The 26,315-nt window shown below is 39.1% G+C and overlaps 4 protein-coding genes across 13 annotated transcripts in view; 1 reads left to right on the forward strand and 3 right to left on the reverse strand.

Moving 5' to 3' along the window:
- The window catches only part of LOC137181571 (AMP deaminase 2-like), a 32,625-nt gene extending 27,005 nt beyond the window's left edge, over positions 1-5,620 (forward strand). For all 9 annotated transcript variants that reach the window (XM_067587374.1, XM_067587376.1, XM_067587375.1 and 6 more), the window contains 4 exons: positions 26-146; positions 730-903; positions 1,082-1,192; positions 1,453-5,620. In XM_067587374.1, the coding sequence (XP_067443475.1) occupies positions 26-146; positions 730-903; positions 1,082-1,192; positions 1,453-1,668 (622 nt within the window). In that variant the 3' untranslated portion in view covers positions 1,669-5,620. The remainder of the gene's footprint in view (positions 1-25; positions 147-729; positions 904-1,081; positions 1,193-1,452) is intronic.
- Positions 5,621-5,747: 127 nt separating this feature from the next.
- Positions 5,748-13,440, reverse strand: eps8l3a (EPS8 signaling adaptor L3a). The gene is made up of 20 exons (XM_067587380.1): positions 13,313-13,440; positions 12,550-12,636; positions 12,365-12,438; positions 12,210-12,274; positions 11,969-12,127; positions 10,858-11,007; positions 10,715-10,779; positions 10,514-10,638; positions 10,238-10,425; positions 10,044-10,149; positions 9,880-9,953; positions 9,678-9,752; positions 9,023-9,168; positions 8,530-8,674; positions 8,333-8,373; positions 8,139-8,235; positions 7,894-7,998; positions 7,287-7,372; positions 6,151-6,283; positions 5,748-6,021 (listed from the first exon to the last, which is right to left on the reverse strand). Exons 2-20 carry the CDS (start codon positions 12,612-12,614, stop codon positions 6,010-6,012), a joined length of 1,911 nt encoding a protein of 636 aa, XP_067443481.1. The 5' UTR covers positions 12,615-12,636; positions 13,313-13,440; the 3' UTR covers positions 5,748-6,009.
- A 2,003-nt stretch (positions 13,441-15,443) lies between these two features.
- On the reverse strand, positions 15,444-20,668 carry irf6 (interferon regulatory factor 6). 2 transcript variants are annotated; one of them, XM_067587384.1, is made up of 8 exons: positions 20,409-20,668; positions 19,874-20,048; positions 18,843-19,038; positions 18,595-18,693; positions 18,191-18,457; positions 17,569-17,961; positions 17,333-17,451; positions 15,444-16,614 (listed from the first exon to the last, which is right to left on the reverse strand). In XM_067587384.1, the coding sequence occupies exons 2-8, from the start codon at positions 20,045-20,047 to the stop codon at positions 16,384-16,386; spliced, it is 1,479 nt and encodes a 492-aa protein (XP_067443485.1). In that variant the 5' UTR covers position 20,048; positions 20,409-20,668; the 3' UTR covers positions 15,444-16,383. The 2 variants fall into 2 exon arrangements, with proteins under 2 accessions (XP_067443485.1, XP_067443483.1); XM_067587382.1 differs by having other exon boundaries at positions 19,874-20,052.
- A 2,138-nt stretch (positions 20,669-22,806) lies between these two features.
- On the reverse strand, positions 22,807-25,551 carry guca1ab.2 (guanylate cyclase activator 1Ab.2). The gene is made up of 4 exons (XM_067588591.1): positions 25,280-25,551; positions 24,251-24,400; positions 23,893-23,983; positions 22,807-23,606 (listed from the first exon to the last, which is right to left on the reverse strand). Exons 1-4 carry the CDS (start codon positions 25,475-25,477, stop codon positions 23,476-23,478), a joined length of 570 nt encoding a protein of 189 aa, XP_067444692.1. The 5' UTR covers positions 25,478-25,551; the 3' UTR covers positions 22,807-23,475.
- Between the last annotated feature and the right edge of the window lie 764 nt (positions 25,552-26,315).

Here is a 26,315-nt window from a genome sequence, read left to right on the forward strand (position 1 = left end):
TTAAAAAAACATTTGTCTAAAACAGGAGGCGAGGCTTCCATACGTTTGTGCTGCGACCTCACTGTGGGGAGGCGGGGCCGATCCACCACCTGGTGTCAGGTTTCATCTTATCAGAGAACATCTCCCACGGCCTGCTGCTCAGAAAGGTCAGGACAACTTACGGGATTGTTTCCAGACGACTGTTGTGGAAATGTTTGGCTTTTACATGTTGAAATACTGTTGAATGTTGTTCTTATAATTGCTTTTCTGTGTAACATTCAAAAAGTGTATCTGGGAAAAATCAGGAGGCTTTATCAGGCTTAAAATAGCTTAAAAAGGGTTAACACAATATCATGCACACCTGGACACATACAGTGCAATCTAATATAATATCAGTGCAGTGAATGCAACCTTTCAGGTTCTTAATTTTAAATTTTTGTTGAGACTTTGTCAGAGAGGAATTAATTCATTCAATTCATGGCAATTTTTGGTGACAATGTTGTATTGGATTGGACTGCATTATCTCTTGGGAAGCGGCAAGTGAGGCACAAATTATTGGGTCCACCTTGGCTTTCACTGATAGGTGTAAATTGACTTGATGCAGCAGGGCTGAGCAAAACAAGGCTGCCAGTCTACTGCTGAAGTCTGAGGCAAAGTACTCGCATCACAAAGTGGCTGTAGCTTGCAGCTGTATTTACTTATTTGTGTCTCTTTCATTGTCCCTCCCTCTCTCTCTTTGATATCCTTCAGGCCCCGGTGCTGCAGTATCTTTATTACCTGGCTCAAATTGGCATTGCCATGTCACCACTGAGTAACAACAGCCTGTTCCTCAGTTACCACCGCAACCCGCTGCCAGAGTACCTGTCAAGAGGCCTCATGGTCTCTCTGTCCACTGATGATCCCCTTCAGTTCCACTTCACCAAGGTCAGTACGACCATTTATTCACGTCTGCCAAATGAATAAATGTACGTTTGTCTGGATCTACACATGGCTTACATTGAAGGTACAAAGTGCAAAAAGATCATTGGACGTGACGAGGATGAAATGACATTTTTCTTGGTTTGTGTGTGTGTGTGTAATGTGTGTGTTTGTTTGGGCCCAGGAGCCTCTGATGGAGGAGTACAGCATTGCCACTCAAGTCTGGAAGCTGAGTTCCTGTGACATGTGTGAGCTGGCAAGAAACAGTGTTCTCATGAGCGGGTTTTCACACAAGGTAAAGTAGTATAGAGATTATTTTGTGTATTTAATCTGTTGACATAGTTAATCCCTGTATGTGACACAGTCTTTGCATTGTTTTCTGTTGAACCCTTCAATGTGTCCCCATTGAATCAAGCTAAAATAATTATTGCTCAAAATTTACCAACAATTCTCTGTTGCAAACATGTCCAATAGTTCTGTCAGATTTTATATTTTCCTCCTGTTTTTTACTTGTATCTCTGAGGTTCCCACTCATATATCTTCTCCTGACTTCAGGCCAAAAGCTACTGGTTGGGCCCCAACTATTCCAAGGAGGGTCCTGTGAGTAATGACATCCGTCGTACCAACGTCCCTGACATCCGTGTGGCATACCGCAGTGAGACGCTCTCCGAGGAGCTTCAGCTCATCACTCAAGCTGTACGCACAGAAGAGCTGGACACCATTGATGAGGAGGACACTCTGTCCATGGGCCCTCTCCCAGGACGCCACTGAAATCACAATCAATTAGTCCTCGTCCAGTGAATCCCCAATCCTGTGGTCCACCCAGCATGACACTGAAGAGCCGTGGTGTGGGAGCAAATCTGCTGTCTGTTCATCCTACTTACAGTATTAACACCCCTAATCATCACTATATAAGTTATGCCGCATACTGACAGCCACACCACTACCAAAAAGCCAAGGATATGGTGCTGCCAGTGTTCTTCTATTTCTTGTGAGTCATTTTAATGTTGTAGGAGAGGATTCTTACTCCATTTATGGTTTAATTTTGATTAGAGGTTTTCCCCAACTCTTTTCCTATAATGAGTTGGAAAAGAGTTTCTATTGTTCTCTGTGACATGTCCGCTGTCAGTCAGCACGATGCAGGTTAGAGGGGATGACCTGACAAGAAAACAACAGCAGGGAAACACTAGAAGTCAGTGCTAAAGCCATTAAATGATCCTTGTGATGTTATTCAGTGATATGTTTCACCAGATATATTACACAGCATATAGTATCTCTGCAGTATCTGTGTACTACAGGCACTAACAACCAGCACATTTCAACTTTCTTAACTGCAAACCTGCTCTGAACGTTGCTTCCACTATAGTCATGCTGCTTAACCAATGCATCTATCATCTTCATTATACAAACGTATAATGAAGGAACAGAGATGCAGTTTTATTAGAATAACACAGTGGTGTTGTTGGTGAAGGTTGAACGTACCTACACAACAAACGTTGACACGTTTAATCTTTTAAGCCACTTCAGGGTGACTTAAAGCGTATATATGATATGACCGAATCAGTGAGTCCTAAAAATAAGAGGGAAATAGCTTCTTTCTGAATGCTGCAGTACTGACGATCAACCATGAATGGAGCTTGGTGTGGTTTCAGATCATTTATTTGCCAAATTGCACACACAGCATTATTCCTCCCTGATTTAAATGAGCTCAGAAATGAACAGAGAAGAGAGAAACAGAGAGAAGCAGACTTTCTGTGGTTGACTGCAAACATTCCATGATGCAAATGATACTTTTTAGCTGAAAATGAAATGAGTTCCAGTAAATATAGGAATGTATTGTGGTTTGATGGTATATTTCTGAGGTAGAGGAGATAATAGGAGGGAAAATGTGCATTGTGGATTTTAACCACAGCTTTTTTTTTGGGCACATGGATCTATTCACCATCATCCAAGGAAAACACCCGTGTACCTTTACCTCACTGTGGCCATGAAGATGTGGACCCTCTGTACCTGCTTAGGGCCCTGACCACACTCGTTCTTTCCCTGGTGGACAAACTAGAAAGTCGTGGCGTTTTTTTCCCTTTGCATGCAGTGCACTGTACATATGCACCAAGACTTCACAGTGCCTTTTCATTCTTAGCTTTTGGGCACTGCATGCCTGTCTCTATTCAAGCCGTTTTCATGTATAAACTTTATGTTTTTATCACCTGCAACAAGTATTGCATCTTTTTTCCTCAGTGGTAAAGGCCTCTGTGCTGTTTTATCCACACCAATGGAACTGAGACCACCTGGCTGCATGCTTGGTGTAAAATAGCTTTTACCTTGGCCTTCATTTGAGGAGGAACCTTGATTTTTTTTCTGATTCTCTGCTTATAAGTGCTTTTTTGCATGCATGCATGAATAATGAATGGCAGGAGAGAATGGGTTGTTTACAGCAAGCTGTGATGTAAAGCATCTAAACAAATTTAGGGCTGCCGACCAGCTTTTGAGTCAGAAATCTGTTTGAGAATATATCTTCAGCAAACATATTCAAACTCAGCATTGTTCACCATGTAGAAATGAGCAAACCATGCTGGGAAATGGTTAAGATTGTTGCATGGTTCTTGTAGCATTTTTTAAAAACGCACCCCAAATCTGATCAAAGCTGGGATCTCATGCCTCCAATTTTTGTATTTGTACACTCATCATGTTATTACACCACTCTAATTTCCCATCAAACTGTGAGCATTCTTCTTAAACCTAAATATCACATAATTTTTGATTCCAAAACTAGGACTTCCAGTTTGTTAGGGGCAGGAAACGAGAATGCATCAGAAAATGTTGGCCTCTATCTGTAACTGTAACGTATAAGGACATACACGTTTGCTATAAACAGTAGATGATTAGAATAAAATTTCAGTTCAGCAAGAATACAGTAGCTTCTAGGTCTTTAAAGGGATACTGGAGTTGTGCGCTGAACATGGTGGAATCTGTGTGATTGTTGGATTTCATGTACAAAGTGTATTTTTTTAAAGGCGAGATATAGAGATAAGAAATTTTATATTCACAATATTTTGATGTCAAGGGTTGACACTTAGTTTTGTTGCTGTTGATTATTGTGGATTAGTATTATGTCATGAAAATAGAAGTTTTCTCAATATGATTTTATTGTTAGCCTAAGTATAGACTTAGCCTAGCCTAAGTCTGCTCTGCCTGTTTAATATCACAGCAGCCATTTTCCCTCACATTGTGAACTAGGCACATGGTTGATACCTCTTACTTAAAAGCCAAAAGTTGGCTCTACAGTAGCACGTCAGACACCAACCTCCCAACACACATACATACATAACAAAGAGTCTACAGCCTTGTTAGGTTATATTGAGGCACAATGATGCTGGGAGCTAAACGCTAACACATTTTAGTTCAGCGTGATAGCATGTTAGCATTTGCTAATTAGCAGTAAACACAAGCTACGGCTGAGGCTGATGGGAATGTCATTAGTTTTCCAGGTATTTGGTCACCAAAGTATTGGACCAATTTAAACTTTGACCTGCCAGTGGCGCTAGAGGAAAGTTAAGTGATCACTTAGTAATACAAATCATCTTGAGAGGGACATTCATGTCTGTACAAAGTTTTATGGCAATCCATCCAATAGTTGTCGAGACATTTCACTTCAAAAAACAAACTCATAGTGGCGCTAGATTAAAAGGTGAAGGATTATCAAAGTCAGTGGGATTCATCTTTTAGGGACCATGAATGTCTGTTCAGAATTTCATTTTGATCCGTCCGTTAGTTACTGAGATATTTCAGTGTAGACCAAAGTGATGGACCGACAGGCCGACATTGCCATCCCTGGAACCATGCTGCCAGCATGGCTAAAAAAAAATGGACATTTATTGTATAGAGTTGGCTTTTCCTGGTTTTATTGGATGCAAAGACTCATTTCAACCCACCTTCCGTTAAAACAAGAAATATTGCACCTTTTACTTTACACCTTTTACAAAGCACAAAGTGTAGTCTTTATACTGTAATTACTGCAGCTTCATTTCTCTGTTGGCCTTTCCCAGTTTTAATGTTTAACAACTATCTTGTTGACTACTTTCTAAGACTTAGTGAGGGCATTATGGGATAAGTTCTTGATGCAGAAGTTAGGAGGTTGAGCGATGCCTCTGTTCAGTCTGGTGTGGTGTGTTATCACTGTTTTCATTGTCCACTTCATGGTTTCATATTGTCTGTGCACTCGTGACATAGCAGTGCACCCTACCTCACAAATACTCTGTTAGTCATTTTGCTGTTGCAGCTCTGTGTTGTCCTCAGCAACAACTGACACATACAAAGTTATCCACAAGTTAAAGAAAAGCAAAGAAAAGTCAAGATCAAATTTCTTGGATGACAACACAAAAAAAAACATGTTACTCAAATATATACGGTACTATACTCACAAATCACTGTCTGCACTGTCAGCTTGATTTACGTCTTTCTGTGTACTAACTTCACAAAGCATTAGTTACAAATACTCTGATATTCACACTCAAGATATTTTTGTGTTCAACTGATATTTTATCTTTGTTTTTACACAGTCTTGTTAGTTTTTGACATTTAATTTTGCCTAATTTTGTGTCCATTGATCTGTAGCCATATTAATGCCTGAAATGGATTGCCAGTGTTTTACAGATTCAGATGCCTCCGTTAAAGTTCATGTGTAATGTCTGAACAGTTAAATAAAGCATGTTTATTCACTAAACCTTTGTATTGTGTCCAGTATAACTTTTATTTACAGGTTACATAACAATCAAATAGATTAGGCTTTGTGCCCGCCCCATTTATTGTTACAGAATTCAGACAATTTGTTCTATAATATATAATGACTATAATGACTTTAAACCATTCTGAATGTATTAATTTACTAATATACATTTGCAAATGTGTCTGATTTGATATAATGAGTAGCATATTTCTTGTTAATGTGACAAAATGTAAAGATTTCAGACACTGTAAAGCTGATCTTTTACTTCATTGCTTTATATTGGTTCAAAGCTTATATTTTCTGACCACTCGTGACCTCTTTTGGTCCATGATGATTTCTTCTTCTCCATCCTCTTTGATGTCCTCTTACTGTATTGTTGGTCCCATTTAATAGGCAGCCTGTAGTGTTGAAACACAAAACAGGAAGAGGAGTGTCTGTGTTTACACCAGCATTTATCAGTGGTATCATAATAAATCTCCAGACAGACAATGGAGACAAATGAAGCTGCACTGAGATCTGTCACTTACGGCCATAGCGGACTTGACCGCTTGTAACTGGAAGAAGACTCGGCCTCCTTCCTCTGGACACACTGTTTTCAGTTCCTCTCTGGTCATCCCCAGGAGCATAGAGCCGCTCAGCACGCCCAGACAGCGAACAGTGCTGCAAGAGAAAGAGTCTTCCTCAATATCAGGGGCCATCTTTAGCAGGAAAAGTGTCATTTTGACTTTAACGTGTTGATTTTGTGGTGGCGATTTCCCAAAGTAACTGCTGAAGCGCATTTAAAGCAACCACAATGCTGCACAAGTATTAAAAAGTTACAACAATACAACTGATAGTAAGGAGTAATGCACAGTGTACGGTGTGTTGTGCAGATTCAAACACTAAAACATTTTTTAAAATTAGATGAAAGAAGCACATGTTCAACAGTGTCAGTGTTGCAAAAACAAAACACTCGATTGAAGTTAAGATTTAGAGCATAGAAGAGATAAAAGGTCCCCATTAGATGAACTAAAGAGTATTGTGTTACAGTAGGGATGTGTGATCAGGAGCCAGTCCATTTAATGCATTTTATTCTTTGATTGTCTAAAGCTGAAAAAAAAGACTTTCAGCACTGACTTGATTTGGTTGTCGAATTTTAGGAATCAAAGATCAGATCCAGGTTTGTAGTTGATCATTTACAGTATAAAGCAAAAATGTACTGTATGTTTTAATAAATGGCAAGGGCAAATTTAGTTAGAAAGAAATGACGTGTGACCCTGCTCTTCATAACAGTCATGCAATTGATAATCTGTTGAAAGTATTAGAGTTTAAGAACATCATTCATGTATAGTTTTGTATCATCAGTGGTAAGAAACTATTACAAGAGAAGCATATTCAAGGAGAATAAAACTGGACCGAGGATTGAGCCCTGTGCAAGAGGTTTATATTTCAGAGATAATATAGTGAATGTTTGTTATTTTTCCAATTCTTAGTGAACTTGAATATTAAGTTTGTCATGTAGTAGCAATGTTATCTTATGTCATTAAAGTAACTGCTCACATTTGTAAGCTCAGTTCCAAATTTTATGCATTACATAAAATGAAAAATTATTACACAAGTTTACTGGGTTGATTTTAATAATCTATTCAGGTTTAATAGTGTTGTAATATCTGTGTGTACTTACATTTTACTGAAGCCCTTGTCTTCGAGCCAGGCTTTCACATCTGCAGGCTTGGACTTCCTGGTCAGGACAGGAGAACCTCCAGTTTGCTACGAAAGTAGAGCGATAATGCACTTTCATTTGACTTAAATGTTATAAGAATGAAAATTAGACAGCATATTATACCAATGACACCATCAGCCTTAAAATAAAATGTCACAGAGTTGTCATTCAGTTTGAAAATGATGAAGTTTAAATAAAACATTCAAACAAATGAGTCACATTTCACATTTTGCAATCATTCTATATTATATTCTAATTATCTTTTAATTGTTTATTTTCTGCAGAAGTGGCAACATTTCTGCTCTGACCTACTCTGGTGAATGTCAGCCAAAAGGCCAAAATCTCTGAGGAGTGACATATAATTACACAAAAGCATCATTTGTGTATGAAGTAAATGCTAAATTTAGTGAAGTGCAGCTTGAAACAGTAATTGCATCCCCTCCATTTCCCTCAATGCTTGAGAAAACGTGTAATCTAAGACTGTCAACTCTTTCCTTCTTTGTGCGGACACTGCTTTCTGACTATTTCAGTTTTCAAGGCTTTCTGTAGTTTGCTGTGTGGTAACCACCTTGACAGGTTGTTCATCATCAGTCTCCAGGACATTATTGGGTACAAAGCCTTCCTCTCCCCTGCTGTTCCTCACTCTCCACCACTGCTTCGATGAGTCCAGCAGCTGTGGATAGACAAAGCACAGACTAGATGTAGTATTCAAGAATTGTGGAGCTTTCTGTTTGAGTTGCAATGATTGCAAAATAGTTGATACAAAGGAGGAAAGAAGAGGAGGAGTAGTTGGTTCATGTCACTCATACTCACCTCAACTACCTCTCCTTTTCTGACGGTGAGCTCTCTGTGGTTTCTTGAGATGAAGTCAAGCATGACACGCATTTGACGCAGGTTCGACTCACCTGAGCTGAAAAACACAACAAAGGGCAAGAGAAAACTTTGAAAAGTTGGAGTTTTAAAATGTTCAGATTTTCTCTGAATTGTACTTATCTGGTTGTGCGTACCGTGCTGTTGGAGGTGGAGGCGGTGTTACCCAAGCAGAAGTCTACACAGAGAAAGTAAATGGTCTCATTATGTTTATTTGTTTCTTCTTTTTCTTAACTTAAACTAGAATTAAAGGCCTGTGGGCAGTCATTATACTGACACACAACCTGTCCGTCTGCACTGGTCTCCTACTGAATGTTTTTATATGAAAGTTTACCTGGCTGGTTGCAGGTTTCTGACCTGCCTGTCTGCTCACAGGTTCCCTGGATTCAGGTGCTGCAGTCACCTTAGGAGGCTGCCAGCCATCGGAGAACTCCAGAGTGTAGGTTGGGATGTCCTCATCATCCTCTGGCCATTTGGTACTGGTCAAAAGCAATGTCAAAATCATTACTGGGATTGGACAGGGATATAGTTTGAGTGCATGTTTGGAAGAAGAACCCAAATCCTATATACAGTATATTATATATACAGTATATTCATATGAAATGTTGGTATATGGCTTACTTTACTCTCAGAAAAAAACATATTGCATAGGCACAGTATGACACATTTTTCCAAACCAAAGAAACATGCAAAAATGTTTAAAGTACTGTGATGCAACGTGGGTGTAAAAGTCAAACAGAAGTGTAATGAGATGAGGCTTAGATTTTGTTATCGTGCAGATGCTAAAAACAGCAGCAAATTTGGTCCAACACTGCCCAGTGTCCCACCTGGGGATGTTCCAGGCATCTCCCAGAGACTGCCACAGCTGGTCCTCTTCTGCAGAGGCCTCTTCACTCATGAGGCGGATACACTGAGGCGTCAGCAGGGGTGCCACAATTGTTGGTGGCAGATCCTCAGGGCAGTGAGGTACCACCTGGTTAACAAAAATATGATTAGAAAAAACAAGGGCAGTAGGGTGTTTGTGTGCAAATCTAATCCTGTTTTTAGGTCTGGTGCAGGGCTGCAGATTTACTAAAATAAGAACCAATTAGTTGATGAGACAATGCAGATGTCATAGTCAACCAAGTAAGCAAACAATTTGGATAACATGATCCAAAATTTACTCATTTTACAACATATATATCACAGAAAATCCATTAATTCTGAAGTGAAGATTCCTGAACAAAATTTTAAAAATGTAATAATTAAGCAACACGAAAAAAATCAACAAGTAGAAAATAGTGTCAAAAATACTGTATGCTGATACAACTGAACTAAATCACACATGAAACCCTCTTAATAGGAATTACAATTTGTGATTTTGAACCAATTAAAATCTACAAGTTATTATCAATTCAAAAAATACATATAACACATGTTCAAGTTTCTAAAAAATATATAACTATTAAGAATGAGTCAAATGTAAGAGATGTAATGACTTACAAATGATAATGCTGAGAAAAAGGAGTGGACAAATCCAGGGGCACTGGGATTACTAATCTTTCCATTGAGTTCCCCCTGTCAGAACAAAGACATTTTCATGTATCATACGTAGCAACAAAGCTGTTATGTGTACTGCACATCACAATGTGAAGAGGAACAACACTAATCATGATAGTTTGTGAATAATATTAAGGACACATACCAGAAGGTTGAAACCACTTTTGATCTTGTGGAGACACCCTGCAAATTCTCCTACAGGCGGCATGCCGTCCATAACTAGAAAATCATAATGCACACATGACAAACACGCTTGGTACTTTTGTTAAAACAATTCTATATCTGTCCTCATTGTCTGCATGTAATTACCTTTTCCTTTCTTCTTTTTCTTCTTTTTCTTCGCATTTTTTGCTACTACCGCAGCTACTTGCCCCATGAAGACTTCAATGTCACTTAAAATATGATTCAAGATTTCCTGTAAAAAAAGACAGAAAATAAGTTCCATATTTACACATAAATATTTACCCACTGCATTTATTAAATGTTATAAAACAGACACTAACCACATTCCTGTCCAGCTCTGTGTATGTGCGTGGAGGAGGAAGAGGGTTCTCTTTAGTGGTGGAGGGCAGCGGTGTTGGTACCCGCCCTCTGGATGGTAAGGGCTCTTCCTCCTCCTCCTCCTCCTCCTCCTCGTCTTCCTCTTCCTCTGGATGTACAAGCAGTTCAGGTTCAGGGACATCATCCTCTTCTACAAGTGCAACCAAAACCAGATTGATAAGAGGCTAACATGATTTATATTCAATGCAGGAGTTGTATATGACCTGTCACAGTCTCACCATAGTCAGGTGAAGTCCACCGGGGCACTGGATCAACTGCAGGCTTTTGCTCTTTGGGTTCAGTTGTTGCAGTGTTACGAAGGTTTTTCATTCCTTCATGTCCTGCTATTGGTCCTGCAGTGTTGCTTCAAAAAGAAGTGTAGATTGTCAAAATCAGCAAAGCTTCAAAGTGTGCTCAGTGACTTAACTGTAGGTTCTTACCTGATGCTTGAATCCTGTTGCCTTTGTGACAACACTCGTGAGAGATCCTTCTGAACATAGTCAGCCTGTACATAACAAGACATTCACTCATTTTGCTCGCCTCTCAGTCATAATAAATGCTGCTTCCAAGTTTTTGTTCTCACCCTGACTTCCTCACACTGGAACATGAAGACACTGGTGGTCTGTTTTCTCCCGGACTGGACTGACACTGTGAGCAGGGAGTTAAACACTGCAGCATTCAGCACAGCCTTTAGCTCCAGGATGTCACTGAGAGCAATGGACTCCAGCTCTTCCTGAAAGAAACACAGAGGTAAGATGTTGAGATATCGACCTCTGCAGATATATGGATGGGTGACAAAATTCATGGAAAAACCAACAAAAAGTGTCCCAAGAAGCTCCAAGAACAGCTTTAGTGCCCCTTGGCATAAATCCTAGAAGTCTATGAACTCTACTGAAGAAGTGAATCCAGTTGTTCCAAAAGATATTCCCTCATTATTAACAACAATAATAATAATAATGGTGATAAAACTATTTATATATGTATAAATATATATGTATATATATTTAACACATGCAATACAGTGTGATTCCAAAAAGCAAAATGGTGTGGCCTTGAGAATGTCCTTAGTAAAAGGCCACTTTATTGTGTCCTTCAAAACTGATATTGCCGTCAAAGATTACCTGCAGATTCATAGCCACAGATATAGTATTGAGAGAATGTGCAACGAAATGTGAAATGAGATAACCCATGTTTTGTCCTGATTTTACTGGAAAAATAATGAGCTATTTACTAATTCCTGAAATGCAATTTACAAGATTGTCCACAGGGGTCATATCATCAGATGAAGTACAGGTATAGAGTCATCAGAAAAGAATGGGGCCAAGGATTGAACCTTGGGGCACACCACAAGCAATATTTACTCTTTCTGAATAGAATTCCCCAAGATAGACAAAGTAGTCTTGATCTGTTAGGTAAGACTTAGTCTGTGCCAGAAAGCCCAATCCACCTTACTATAAGGAGATTATGACTGACTGTATTAAAAATAGTGGTTTGATGATGGTGGTGATGGAAAGCACTGTCTAACACGTCAAATGAGTTGAGATCTGGTGACAGTGAAGGCCACAGCATGTAATTCTCATTATTTTGATACTCATGATGATTCAGTGACCCTTCATGTCCTGTACACAGGGGAGAGACCATTCTCATCAGATTTTTCCCTTTAATTTGTCATCAGGGTCTCATGTGGTGTTTACCTTGGTTTCAATGTCTGTGAGCAGCAGGTTGGCGCCGCGCACCTCCATCAGCATGTTCTGACCCCACACACGACCCATCCCATCCAGCAGCTTCAGCCGCTCCACACAGTCAGCGATGCTTCTCATCTCCTTCCCATCCAGTTCACAAGTGAATAAGTGCTGTAGCAGAGAGGCAATCACACAACATTAAACACGGCATGATTCAGAATGGGTCACATTTGTACGGATTATGTTATGATACCTCCACTCTGTACCGAAGTTTGTTCAGCATCTTGTTCATCGACACTGCATACTCCTTCCTTTGCACTGTTGACACATGAACCAGAGCTCTGTGTTAATCATAAAATTAAACAGAACAGATGTAACCACTTGTTAAGCACAGCAGAGTTAACTTACAGTATATTGACTTTGCACTGGGCGTCGACATACATGACAACTGTGATGACACCTCATCCATCGTGGAATAACCACTGGCACAACAAATGTAAGCAATTCACAACATTGATAATCTGCTGATGAATAAATCCGTGAATGAATCAATGAATGAATCAATCGACCACTTAAAAGTGTTAAATACATACTTAGACTGAATTGATCCTGCGTAGCTGCCAGTGTCATTGCCAAACGGACTGTTGCTCCTGAGCATCCTCAGAAATGAACTGATACACCTGCAATATCATGTATGAAACGATTTATGAGTTATTTAAGTGAGCTGACTCAGCAGCCTGCATTAGAAAATAAATCATCATCATGAATCATAAATCATTCATTTTGAGAGGTCTGTCGTGGTGTCAGTCTTCAAAAAACTTCATGTTGAATTTTAGTTGAGAAACACAACTTCTCTATGTGCTGGAAGTGAAATGAGTCTTTGCATACCACACTTTTGTTATTAGCAATAAATTCATAAATATAAATAAATATAATCAACAGCCTATTATAGTCACCTAGAAACACAACACTGGGATCAACCTAACAATGGTATCTTTGTGGTGCTGTTGAAGTATTTCAAGAGTTAACATATTTTAAAGAGACGTTTGACTTATGTTACAAATGCATATGAAATGTGACAAATGATCTGGGCAAATACGATAAAACAAACTAAACTGATTAATACATATACAGTATACACATTTGATATTGTAAATCCAACACATCTTCTCTCTGAATTATAATTGTTGTAAAGATATGTTTACTTTAAAGAGTATAAGCAAGCTTATGGTCACGTAGACTTCATTATAATTGTCTTGAATGAGATCCATTCTCTCAGCAACTCTTCCCTATAGATTATTTCAAATGCAACAACAAAGACACATCCAGTTTATGTGGAGATTCACAATCACTTACCTTTGATGTTTGGCAGGTGAATGTTGCTGTTACTCCCTTATGTGTTATTTACCCTTCAGTAGCTACAAGTTCTACTCATATTTTTAATCTTGTAGCTCGGCAAAGAACACCCAAGACTTCCTCATAAAGGAGAAGGACAAAGTCCACTGTCAGTAGCAAAGTGATCTGTGAAATACTGAGCCAACTCAGTTGAGGGTGTGAGAGATCCCAAAGGTTAACAGATATGGATGGAATGACCTTTTCCAGGACTATAAATGAGAACTTGTGTGCCCTCTCAGCATTTTGACATCACATTCCAGTTTACAATGTGGTGGGATTAGTAGCCACAACGTCCCAACTCTTATATTTTTCTTCCTCTTAGAAAACAACAAGACAGTTAATGAATTAAAAACAGATCAGCAATCTTTATATTGTTACACACTTGCTTTAGCATGGGTCATATCTTTGTAAAGCTACCTTTTCATTGTGCTTTAGTGATATTTTTTTTTTTTAAATCAGTTTAATCTCTATCCAGCATTCAGTTTTTAAATGCTTTGAAGTGTCTCTCTTGATGTCTCCTTCTTAATATGTATAATCTGGTCACCACTGAAGAAGAGCAATTAGAGAAGTTAAACAGGAATGACACAAATTCCATCAATATTTTCTAAAGCTAAAGCAGTTAGAATCTCAGTATTTCTTCTTCTACTGAAACCACAGGCACAGTGTTATTCCATCACGGGCAACTGGTTCCACAATAAAACCTGCAGCCCTTTGGTTTTTATGTCAACTGAGGAGGAATCGCACTGTCAAACATTAACCTAAAGAATTCTTTAGTGATGTAATGAACACACAATAGTGAACATGGCCATATTTAGCACAGAGGATCTCACCAGGCAGTTGTAATATGTGCGAATCTGAAAAACTAAAGTGGGTCATCTATTTTTAGTCCAATTTAAATGCAATGTCAAGATGAGAGTTTGTTGCAGATTCATATCATCCATCCAGAAACTCAGAAGAACCAGTGGCTGAATAACAAGCTGCATAAATCACAGCAATCATGCCTGTTAAGTAACTAAGTAGATCAAGAACTGAATTTACAGTAATTACTATTTTGAGGTACTTGTACTTTTAATGAGTATTTCAATTTTGTCCTTAACTTTATACCGCCACTACATTTCAGAGGGAAATATTGTCCTTTCAAGTCATTACATATATTTGACAAATTTTAAACCCTTAATCTACAAGAACATATATAAGATATTATAATAATAAAGTTGTGTGTTATACATTAAATGACGTTATAAATGAAATTGAACTACCAAACAGTATGTAAAATAGTTCAACTTTGCTCTTCCTTGACCAGCAACAACATTAAAATTCTAATCATGTTAATAGATACAAGAATCCAATTTTAATTTTTTGTTTTTGAGCCAGATGTTTGAGTTTTGTAGGACAACCTGCTGTCTAACCAAAGTCATAAGTATTAATAATGCTGAACTGTGTCAATTAGTTCTAAATTTAGAGCATAGATAGGTGTTGGAACATCAATGGTTTGTGCACTTGTGAAATGCACACATTTAGTCTTTTTTGAGTTTAGAACAAGCTTTAAATCAAACAGAGGTCTGGAGGTTGTCAAAAGCAGACTGTTAACTGGAGGCCTGGTCTGGAGGCATACAAGATGTTATCATCCACATAAAAATGGACAACGTTATTAGATAAAGTCAAAGAGCTGCTGCTGGCAGAGGAGCTGGCGCAGATGACGTGCTGAGGGGCAACAACTCATATATTGATCAGGCTACTGATATATTTGGTATTTATTGTCAGAAGGCTTGCAGTCACATTAATTTAATTGACCAATAAACTTATATGGAGTTTTAGACACTGGACCAAAAGACATTACTCATCACTATGCTGATCTCAGGCTTGCTGCTGTTCAACTAAACCACTAGAGGTCAGCAATGTCACGTAAGCACATTCATAAGGTGCCGGCTGCAATCACCACACAAACCTTCATCCTGCAGCGTCACCAGTCAGTCAGCCGGAGCACAAATGTAAACACACACTGTTTGGACATGGAACAGTCAACATCGAACAGCTATTTGAGAAGGGACCAGGCACCGAGAGTAAATCAGGAAATAAGGCTACAGACATATTACTCTTTGCCAAGAAAGAAAGTTTACTGTATTTGCAGTCAAAAGTAATTCATAAAATTCAACATTAATTTGGTATTTTATTGATAAAATAAACATAAAATCACAGATAAATGCACTCACAGTCAACAAGCCATAAAAACACAATTCAGCACCCAAAGTGCAGTGGCATCCATTTCAGAACAGATCCATATAGCTGAATGTTGTTTAGTTAAATGACTGCCTGGACACAATAGATGGCTTAAAATCAAATGGTATGTATAAAAAAATATCCTATAATAGAAATGGAAAAATAAAACAGCTTAAGACAAAACTGCAGGCTGAATTACTAGAAAGTAGACACTTCTGTCAATCATTTGCTTTAAAAAAAAAAAATGATACTCCCAACTGCATGTGTGTGCATGTGCATGAGTACAACTGGCCACTATAGTTAACCATGAATCACAGAAGAAACTTTTATCCTTCCACAATATAATTCAAATTAGCCTATATTTTCCAAAATATACAAATCCCATGCTAGATGTGTTGCTTCAAAATTCATGAGGTCAAAAGATGAAAGGCGCTCTGGACTGGTTTCTTGAATGAACAGACTCAAAGGGAGCTTGGTAATCACGGACCTGTTTTGGGTAAAAGTGGCACAGGACAATTTCTGTAACTCATTAACTATGTTGAATGTTAAATGTTGCCTTGCAGCAAGCAGGACTTTGGCCCATGCAGTCGTCACATACAATGCAGATGCAGACGGTTCAAGGCACTATTTCTATACAGGAAACACAGCACCCTCATACTAGAGTAAAGCTGAAAAACTTATGAATCCTACAGTAAAGTGTGCATACTTCTAAATATGATTACACATAAGTACATCTTTGCTAACAGTAGGTAACTCTCAGTAGCAGTGTGAAACACTGTTGTTTTTGCCCGACAGACCACTGTGCGGTTTCCTCACTGAGCCTGCAGAGCCTGGACGATGTTCAGGCCTGAGCCAGGAGGCAGCGCCCAGCCATCTTGGCCCTGGTGGGTCTGCAGCAGGCAGTACAGCTGCTTGAGATGGGTCACTATGTTGTCTTTGATATCTGGGATTGAAATCTGCAGGCGAACGCTGCCGCTGTCAAAGGATCGCGTGTTGTCTCCCGAGAACATCTCGCTTATCATACGGGCCACCACTGGAATGACCTGCAGGGCAGAGGAGGGACAGAGGACCAGTGAGTCACAGAAAGACTCACAACACAAAAAACTTTCATATCTACAGTCCTGTGGTTCACATGTGACAAGGATGTAGTTATTCTGCAGTATGAGAAGAGAGAAGTTGGAGGTGTGTAAAAAAACAAACAAACAAAAAGGTGTAAATGAATTTTAGCTGAAGTTGAATTATACCTTTAATATCCTTCAGATAATAGGAAATATTACTGCTTTTTTCCTCAATTAAAAATGTTTTTTTTTTCATGCAGTATAATATTTATATACAGTTTAGAGTTGAAACAAGTTGATTAATCATGATAATCATGATAATTAACTAATCTGCAACTATTTTGATAATTGATTGATCATTTTTAAATTTTGGGGAAAAAAATTAATTTTCAAAAAGTTTTTTCTTAGTTGTTATATAATTGAAAACTAAATATCTTTGGGTTTTGGACTGTTGGTCGAAAAAAACAAGACAATTTAAGAAATCACCTGACATTTTATAGATGAAATTATCAATTTATTAAGTCAATAAAATAATTGGAAGATTAATCTATAATGAAAACTATTTTTGAGTAGTAAATAACTCTCTTAACTGTTGTAAGAGATCAAGTTTGATGACGCAGCAGTAAAAGTTCTCGCCTGTCCCTTGATGACCAAAAAGATTCATCACTTAACTCTTGTTACAAAAAACATCTACATTTCTCACCTGAACCATGATAAGTTTCCTCTCTCTGGGCCTCCCATCAGGCCACTCCTCTCCAAAACACAGGCTGATTTCAAACTGAGGGGGGTTTGGTGTCTGGCCACGCTGGTGGGCTATCACACCTGCACACCGTACAAATTTAACAAAATTATTACCCACAGCAAATTGCATTTTCCAGAAAATAAAAGGGCTGGAAAGACTATAATCCAACAAAAAAGCTATAAAATAATTCTACTTACCACCAAGAAAAGACTCCAGACAAAAGAGTTTGACCTTCCTCTGTCGCTCTATAAGGTTTGGTGCGGCTGAATTTGGAGCACAGGGGCCAGACCAGTACACCTTGCACTGGCAGAGACGGACCGCGTAGATATCGTGGCCACTGACCTCCAGGATTAGACCTCTGTCCATCACATCCAGCAGGCGGTTAGTGAAGACTCTCTGCTTGTCGTTGGTAATGTGCTCTGTGGTTGGAAAGCGTAACTGTTCCAGGTTCACCGGCCCGAACAGCTCTTCCTGGTTGACCATGGGGCCGAGGTCTCCGTAGAAAAGCCTGCAGCCCTGTGGGTTACTGATGGTCATTGTGGGACACATCTCCTTCCCTCTGTACAGGAACTGCACCTCCAGGTCGGTCACTGAGTCACAGACATATGTAGACACGTGTTAAAGTGATGAACAACTGAAGCTTAAAAATCCTCTTATTAAGGCCTTGAAGGTTTGGAGATAGCAGGTGTGGGTCATCCCAAAATGCTCAATAATGCAGCATAATGCACATAACAATACATAAAAATATGCATTGGTTCTTTTCTGTGAACTTTCCCTTTAAATTATGTGTGGTGATCACTAGAATAAGTGCACACTCACTCGGGAGGGAGCTGATCCAACTCTCCGGAGAGGCAAAAAAGACATCTGGTAGAGAGGGCGGATGCATTGAGGGATCAGGCAGAGGAGCGGGGGGCATGTCACTCAGCGCTGTGGGCTGCATCTCCACATCCACAGGCTCCTCTTTAGGCCAGATTTTAACTGGTTCCTCTTTGGGCCAGACCTCATTTGAGGGGGGACAACTGGGAGGCTGCATGGAGGATTCTGAGCCCATAGGAGACCACAAAATAAGAGGAGAGGGGCTAGTGCCTAATTGAGGAAAGAGAGAAGGATCAATTAGATATTACAGCACTCTTCACTTAATGAAAAAAATCTTCAAATTTGAATTGTTTTTTCCCCCTTTTTAATTTATGCCAAAGAGTGATAAATGAGGGCAAGTCATTCACCATTGGATGGGTATGGAGGGAGAGATTCTGGTGTATCTGGAACATCTTCCTCACCAACATCGTCCTCGTATGGAGTCCAAGAACCAGCATCTGAAGAGCCTGTTGTTTGAAAAGGGTGAATTGAGACAAGAGAAAGGGAGGCACAATTGATTAACTGTTAATCCATATTCAACCATATCGTCTTGTTTAAGGCTCACAGAGAAGGCAAATAATACAGCTGCAGGAAGACAGAGATAACTGCTTTTCACCTTGGTTACTGAGGGGTTGGGGGATGTCGCAGACATCATATATCTTCAGCGGATTCATGGGGACCTCTTTGGTTCCATCATAGACAAGGTTGAATTCTCGGCTTTTGTTCAGGGCACATCGAAGCTGCGCTTTCCACTTTGCAGGATCAGGTTCATCAACTCCCTCTTGGAACTTCCCCGTCTCCACAGCCCATGCCTGCAGGAACATTTAAAAATACCAGTATCACAGTCCTGTTTTAACATGTTTATATGTATGCACAAGAGTCACACGTTGGCATTTTGTTGTTACTTTTTACATGTTGTTGACGTATAGCATGATGTGGGATATCCAAGATGACAAAGATGTTGGCTGTCATGTACATTAATAAACATGAGACATTGCTGTAGATTATGAAATGTATTCACAACTATGCCAGCAGAAGTAAAAACATTTAAGGAGGGTGTCACCCCTAAAGACGTTTTTCATGAAGCAAATGCACAGTGTCATATGAAGAGTTAAAAAAAAGTTTGGTCCCAAGATGGTTTTTGAATTTATAATCTTGCATCAACCATCCCTTTATTCCAGTGTGGCAGGGGCACGGGGACATAACACAAAGGAGACTGAAAGAACTCATACAAGAACGCACACTCTCACTGATTAAATTCTTGTCTACAAAACTGAGTTCATCGTTCAAAAACTGAGACAAGATGTCCCAACAGTGGCAAAGTAGCAACACAAAGACAAACCCAATGCCAGTCCTCCCCTACTCATATGTCCTATACCCCACTCTTTCCTGATGTTAGACTTTATGTAACAGTGTTAAAAAAAAAACAGATGTTGAGGTTTGACTACAAAATCAGGCATGATTTCCAGCAGATTTAACAGGTGTGAAGCAGCATAATTCTTGCTTAAACTAGGAGTGATAAAATATGGTTACTGGACCTGTGAAACATTAACAAGTCCTCACTGTCAGGCCAAACAAAACACTTTACATACAATCCTCTTTCAGCTGAAGTTATCATTACTATCTGTTATGAGTTAAAGTCTAAACCTTAAATATGGTGTCCTCGTCCTCGTGCTGGGGTGTGTGTCGTGTTGCGTGTTTCCATGGTATCTTGAAGCGCATGGCCTCGCGGTCCATCCACTCCAGACCCGGGTATCGGCCGCTGTCCACCTGAGCCACCAACCAGGGCTTCAGACGCACACGTCGAGGGGTCACTGACATCCTGACTGGCAAGAAAACACAGACCAGTCAGCCGACAGTGGAAAAGAAATCTGAAATGTTTTTCCTCAACATTCAGGGAAGGCTGCAGCAACAACAACAGCAGCAGCAGCAGCAGCAGCAGCTGTGCACAAGTGCACCGAAATCCTGCTCATCCGGATTTTCCAAACATTTTTAAGCACCATAGCTTCGCTTTGACAGACTGAACACTTTTTTTTTTTTTTAAATCCTAAAACTGCATTTTCTTGCAGGTTGGACTTAACGTGATAGGCAAGATATCTTTAAATGTGAAAATAACAATCGAATCAGTCAAAAACTCAAATAAACAAAACAACCAAACACGATACTGGAGAACGATACATACCTGTGGCGAACCAGGAAGTTAGAGAAGTCTTTCCTGGTCGGCCTGCAAACCAACAGCTTGGAGTAAAAAGTCTGTTTCCTTCGCAAATCCCTCAAAAATTTGCAAACTCCTTCTGATGAAAGTTCACTTTCACTCCTACGAAGCTGGTTGATAATAAATACAAGAGGAAAATTTATCTCGGAGAACGGAGAAGGGCTGATGTTTTTCAGTCGGCTTGGCCCTTCCCCTTGCCTCACCGAAACTCAGGTACACGCGTGACGTCACGTCGGTGACACACCTTTTCTGAGTAACCGGGGAGGGGGCGGGGGGAAGAAGGTGTCTAGTTTCTTAAGCATTTTGAAGCCAACCGACCTGGGGGAGAATAAAGGAGTTATAATGAGGCCAAAATTAGCCTCATGATAATCTGATCTCGACATGAATAGCTTTTGTAGTGCACAGTTTTATTTTGGCTGTTTCCACTCAAGACAATTAAGCCAGATTTTGCGATAGTTATCAGAATTATATTTATAGACAAGTATGATACAAGGAATTTAACTCTAGTTTAGTGGCTCATAATGCATTCACACACACAACACAACAATCTTCAGAAATGTACACAAGGAATGTCTATAAACAGGTGAAACCGTTTCTGTGAACTGAGTAGGATAAAGGATACAATAGTGCAAAGAGTGCTGAGATAAATATTAAATGGTAAAAAAAGTGACATGTTACATTGTATACATATAGTAGGTATATAGACCTATTGACAGCATTTACATGGTTGTTTTTCTCTGATAATAACTTAATTTTACTGAGCAATGATCATGTACAGAGATTATTTATTAAAGAAAGAAAGAGAAAAATAAATACAGTATATTTTACATTTAAATATAGTTTCAGAGGCTATGAGAGGCTTATCTAGATGGAATATCCCTACATTGGCCCCAGCCAATAAAATCCTAATTGCACACTGGCTGACAATATTTATTTTTTTATGATTGACTTGACTTGACTCAGCTGGCAGGAGCAGAGCGGGAGTTTCCACAGAAGAGAACAAACACATTCATTGTGAAGTGGCACAAGTTGAGTGGACAGTTTGTGATGATCCCGTCACTAATAGTAGCCAAAACATCCCAACAATAACAAGCCACTCCCTGAAACTACTCATGGCTTTTCTATGCGTGTGTCCTCCATCCTGGTGCATGTCTTTCCCTTTGGTTTACCTGGTTTCGGCACGTTTTGCATAATGTGCCATGTTGCCATGTGTGTGTAATGCTAATAATATTATTTTGCATTTTGGTGTGTTGGATTGTTTTGAGGACAATTAAGCTAATTTGGTACCAGCTGCCTGTAGCATCACAAAAGATGTGCTTGTTGCGGTGCAACGATGTGCAAGCAGTGATTCCAACCTCAGGGTCAGGATCGTCCAAGGGGGTCCAAGGTAAATCTGAGGGGTCACCAGATCATACAAGGGATTAAAAAAAAGAGAGAGACACACAGTTTTTTGAATTTTCTGAATCGAGTCTAATTTTTGCCTTCTCTTGTGTAATACTACATACTGTCACTTCTTCAGGCCACTGAAAAAAGACAAACTTTAGCCAAACTGTCCACAATAAAGTCATGGCCTGTGAAGAGGCATTACAAAGTACACATTACTTCATTTTAAGGGGTCACATGCCAAAAAGACTGGGGACCACTGATATACAGTGCACCATCTGAGCAACAAAATCATCAAACACTGTGAAAAATTCTGACTTCATTGAGACTTCATGTCCTTTTCATGAATTTTGCCTGTTCTTCTGTGTGAGTCAGACAAAGTTAGTTGATGGATAACATTTTTTGGCACATTCAAGAGCCTGTTCAGCCAAGCACACACCAACACCGATAACAACCATAATACATTTACGCGCCAACAGCGTTCCTGTTCCACAGACTTTGTTTTTCATTTCAAGTGTTAGAAGGAATGAAAACAAAGAAGTGATCAAACTGAACTCACTTACTCAGCTATTACATGAATGTTGGATACCTGTGACTTTACAACACTTTACAACTACAATTGATTATACAAAGATACATTCTGCTCCATCTCTCACTTACCTTTAGGAATGTGTGCATATCTAAATTAATTACATGACATTATTATTATATTTCTCACTATCGTTTACAAACTCCTTATCCAACAGACTTGACAGTGTCAGGAACTTTTTTGTAGGATTTTTTTGTCTGACATTGGTCTGCAATTTACAAATCAAGGACAAAAATATTTTAAAAGCCTTGCCATAACGTTGCTAAATATATTAGCCTGAATAATAAACCAGCTTGATTGTGTTTTCCCTGAGCAGGCAGCATGCCTTCAGATGAAGAGTAAAGAAGGAAAGTCCCTGTGAGTTGAATACAGTTTATCATTTATTTTAAAATATACAGTACAGCTACTGTATCTGTGTTTCACATCAAACTCAGAGTATGAAACAGTTTTACTGTAAATGCTTTACAAAAATTCCAACAGTGACATTTCTATAATGGCTCATCAGAGGGGGGATGCTACAGTGTATAAAATACTGCATTTATATAAGTTAAGTGTCTCCAAATTCTACTGATACCTAAAAATGTAAAGTTCAACAGACCACATGCAATGGCTATCAGGTTCTTGGCAATATTGGCACTTCATTGGACATTGGACAGAAATCATCAGCCTTTCAGCTGGGATTCATCAGACGATGCACTTGAACCCTGATACAGTTGGACAATATAGATAAACTTGTCTTCATAATGTAGGCCTACATGCGTATATAGCTCATAAATATGAAAACTTGGATCACCAAGGAGTGTTTAATGGCCCTTTTGAAAGCATTAGAAGTTATGATGTAGAATAATTTTCACGAGGAAAGTCTTTGCTGGTCCATGAATGTGTGGGGATAAAAACAGTACAACTGGAGCTGCACTTAAACAATGATCCAAAGATCAGTCCCCATCCTTTTGTCCTGGTGATGCTGTTATTCATGGGTTATCCTGAACCCACATCTTCATTCAATCAGCCGTGGCACAGTCACACATAAGTGTATATTTCAGGGTCCATAAAGTTGGAAAATTAGGTTTTGGACATCAGCTCCCCTTGAATTTTGTTAACAATGTGCGAGAGGTCCAAACTTTCTGTTAGCGTCTTCAGCAGCAATTCGTCATTCTGAACTCCCTCCATGAACTCGTCATAGGACAGTTCACCTGGAAAATAGATAAACACACACACTGAAACCAAAGTATCTGATGTTTGTGGTGATAGATTAAATATTCAGTGCATAATTTGCTATGGTTAACATGTATAGTTATAGACTTGCCATGCATCAAAACTGTGGTTTATGCCAAATGAAACAACTCTGGTTTCACATTAGTGTCCAGTTAGGAAAATCATACATTTAAACAATTATTATGCAGTTATATTCTTCTATATGCTAATGTTACAAGCTCTGATGCTGTCAGTGTGATGGTGATGGTGTGACAGGGATCTTACCATCTCCATTGATGTCAATCTTGTCAAACACCATGTTGGCAAAATCCTCAGCTGACATCTCACAAGGAACTCCATTGATGGCACGGATGGACTAGCATGACACAAAGAGACAAGCTCATGTTAAAACTGTATGTCATTTCCTAACCAGTAGATGTCAGCTAAATGTCAGCTATCTGTCTCGGCACCTTGCATCACCACAGTATGAGCCACACCCCTCTAAGCTTGAGATTGGATTTCCACTACCTCATGTCTGCTACCTTGCATCTCATTGAGATCCTTTGCAGGTTGTGTCGGGACAGTGCTTGGGATTTTCTTAGGTCTGTTACTAAGCCATTCATCAAGCTTTAACATGACGCACCTTAATTATCAGAAGCAGCTCCTCACGGTCTATGCAGCCACTCCCGTCGATATCATACAGTTTAAAGTACCAGCGAAGTTTCTTCTGCACTCCTCCCTTCAGCACCAGACTCAGAGCAGCTACATACTCCATGAAATCAATGTAGCCATCCTAAAAAAAGGAGCAGGACACCATTTGATATTGTCATCAGCCAATTACATAAATTTCTTGTGAACTAACCTCCATAAAACATCTAATACAACATTCATAATTACTAAAACAAACACGTTTCTGTTTGAAACCACATAACAATGAATTAGATAAATTCACATATGACAAGAATATCACTCCTAATTAATGAGCATGTACATGCTGGTAGTTAACATGTATCTATATACAGGTTGCACCTGTCTCATTTAAGGCTGTGGGTCACTTGGGTAAGTAGCGTGGGATAAGCCCCCTCTCTAATACGCTAAGTTCCTCTCCAACAGATTTCTATTAGTAGAGATAACACAATCAACTTTGCTCCAATGAAAACACAAGTTGACACTGGAGCAAAATAAGCTCACTGTTTAAAAAAAACATAAGCCAGTTTCTCCACTCATACAGTTCAGTTTGCCACAGCCTATTAATAAACATGAAATAGATATAATTGGTAGAAAGCGAAAGCCCTTAAACAAATAAACATACATGTTTGTTTAAGATCTTTGATGATGATTGATTCTTTGATGAGAATGACGATGATAATAATTTTCATTTTTGGTAGTAGTAGTAGTGGTATTATCAGTATTGGTACATTATGAGTATGGTTTGGATTTTTCATATTAGCAGCATAACCATAAGTTATCTACCTAAAAACACATACATATTTTTTAACCAGATCTTTTGTTTTATATCTAAAGAATACAATTAGAAAATTTTTTACTGTCAATGTTATTCAGTAAAAATGAAAAACAAATAATGATGAGTACACTTAAATATTCCACTTTCTTGACATAGTGACATTTGAATAAATACATCACCCTGGCAGAAGATTATGAGATATCTTACGTTATTCATGTCAAACGTTGTAAACATAGTCTCAACATAGGCGTTTGACGTCTCCGATAGATTCTTCAGGCCAAAGAATTTCTTGAACTCGTAGAAAGTGAGAAGTCCAGATGGGCACTCAGTCATGAATTTTCTGTACCACTGATGACTCTCACAAGCTTGTAGTTCCTCCACTGTTGACCCGTTGCTGTTTCCCATGTCTGTTATTTAAAATAAAGATGTAAAAAATTCTGTAAAAACCATAGCCAGAATTCCACCAAGCATCCAGGCATGGCACGTATGCAGACTAAAAACTGTTTGTAAGCAGCAGTGTGTTCGTTAGCCAATCATCTCTCTGTGCGTCTGTGGGAAAGGCTCAGAAGTTGTAATCCACTTTACTTGTGAGCGACTTAAATAATTAAGAGCAGAAATAAATCTGTACAGGACACCGGCTGACAAAAATTGATATTTAAGATTTGATGCCTTCTTTTAGTTGACTATCAACTGCCACTGAGTGTTACTTAGACACATTGCATGCAGTTTCTATGTACTATTGTGCTTAATGAAATCTGCAACACAACTTGTGCCTCCCAAAGGCAGAGCTGAAATAATTTTTTAAAACTGTATAAACCATAAATCATGAACTGTGTTTAAGGACGCTTAGTTGCTTAGTTGCAGTATAGTATGTATGTTTGGACTGGAGGTCAAAAAACTCATTTTTAAAATACAGTATTGCAGCCTTTTGCAGCAAAGATCAGTTTCAAAATATTTGACCATATTCATAAATCTCCTTTCCTTAAGTCTGCTCATTATAGTCCCACATGATCTCTCAACTTACCCTAGTTTCATTGGAGGGAAGGCCGTCACTGGGTTACTTAAAAGCTCCTCTTAAAGCTCCTCCATCTGCTGGCAGATGCACTGCAGTGGGCTGCTGATGCAGGACAGCAATATGCCTCCAGAGCGACTGTCCCCTGCTACTCAAAAGATTTTGGTGTAAGGAAAATTAGATATAAGACTGAGAGGTTTTGTTACAGCAAGTTAAAGAGTCAGTTCAGCC

The sequence above is a fragment of the Thunnus thynnus genome, chromosome 4 (genome assembly GCF_963924715.1).
Source record: "Thunnus thynnus chromosome 4, fThuThy2.1, whole genome shotgun sequence".
NCBI lineage: Eukaryota > Metazoa > Chordata > Actinopteri > Scombriformes > Scombridae > Thunnus > Thunnus thynnus.

What these genes read in the sequence shown, in the direction of transcription:
- eps8l3a (XM_067587380.1), bottom strand. Translation starts at nt 12,614, where the DNA reads ATGCTCAGGAGCAACAGTCCGTTTGGCAATGACACTGGCAGCTACGCA. An exon ending in GCAGGATCAATTCAGTCTAA is followed by an intron (nt 12,439 to 12,549) that starts GTATGTATTTAA and finishes TTGTTGTGCCAG; the next exon opens with TGGTTATTCCACGATGGATG. An exon ending in CAACAGGATTCAAGCATCAG is followed by an intron (nt 10,639 to 10,714) that starts GTAAGAACCTAC and finishes TTCTTTTTGAAG; the next exon opens with CAACACTGCAGGACCAATAG.
- irf6 (XM_067587384.1), bottom strand. Translation starts at nt 20,047, where the DNA reads ATGTCAGTGACCCCTCGACGTGTGCGTCTGAAGCCCTGGTTGGTGGCT. An exon ending in ACGAGGACACCATATTTAAG is followed by an intron (nt 19,039 to 19,873) that starts GTTTAGACTTTA and finishes ATGTTCCTGCAG; the next exon opens with GCATGGGCTGTGGAGACGGG. An exon ending in GGAAACTTATCATGGTTCAG is followed by an intron (nt 16,615 to 17,332) that starts GTGAGAAATGTA and finishes TCTGCCCTGCAG; the next exon opens with GTCATTCCAGTGGTGGCCCG.
- guca1ab.2 (XM_067588591.1), bottom strand. Translation starts at nt 25,477, where the DNA reads ATGGGAAACAGCAACGGGTCAACAGTGGAGGAACTACAAGCTTGTGAG. An exon ending in CAACGTTTGACATGAATAAC is followed by an intron (nt 24,401 to 25,279) that starts GTAAGATATCTC and finishes TCCTTTTTTTAG; the next exon opens with GATGGCTACATTGATTTCAT. An exon ending in AGCTGCTTCTGATAATTAAG is followed by an intron (nt 23,984 to 24,250) that starts GTGCGTCATGTT and finishes GTGTCATGCTAG; the next exon opens with TCCATCCGTGCCATCAATGG.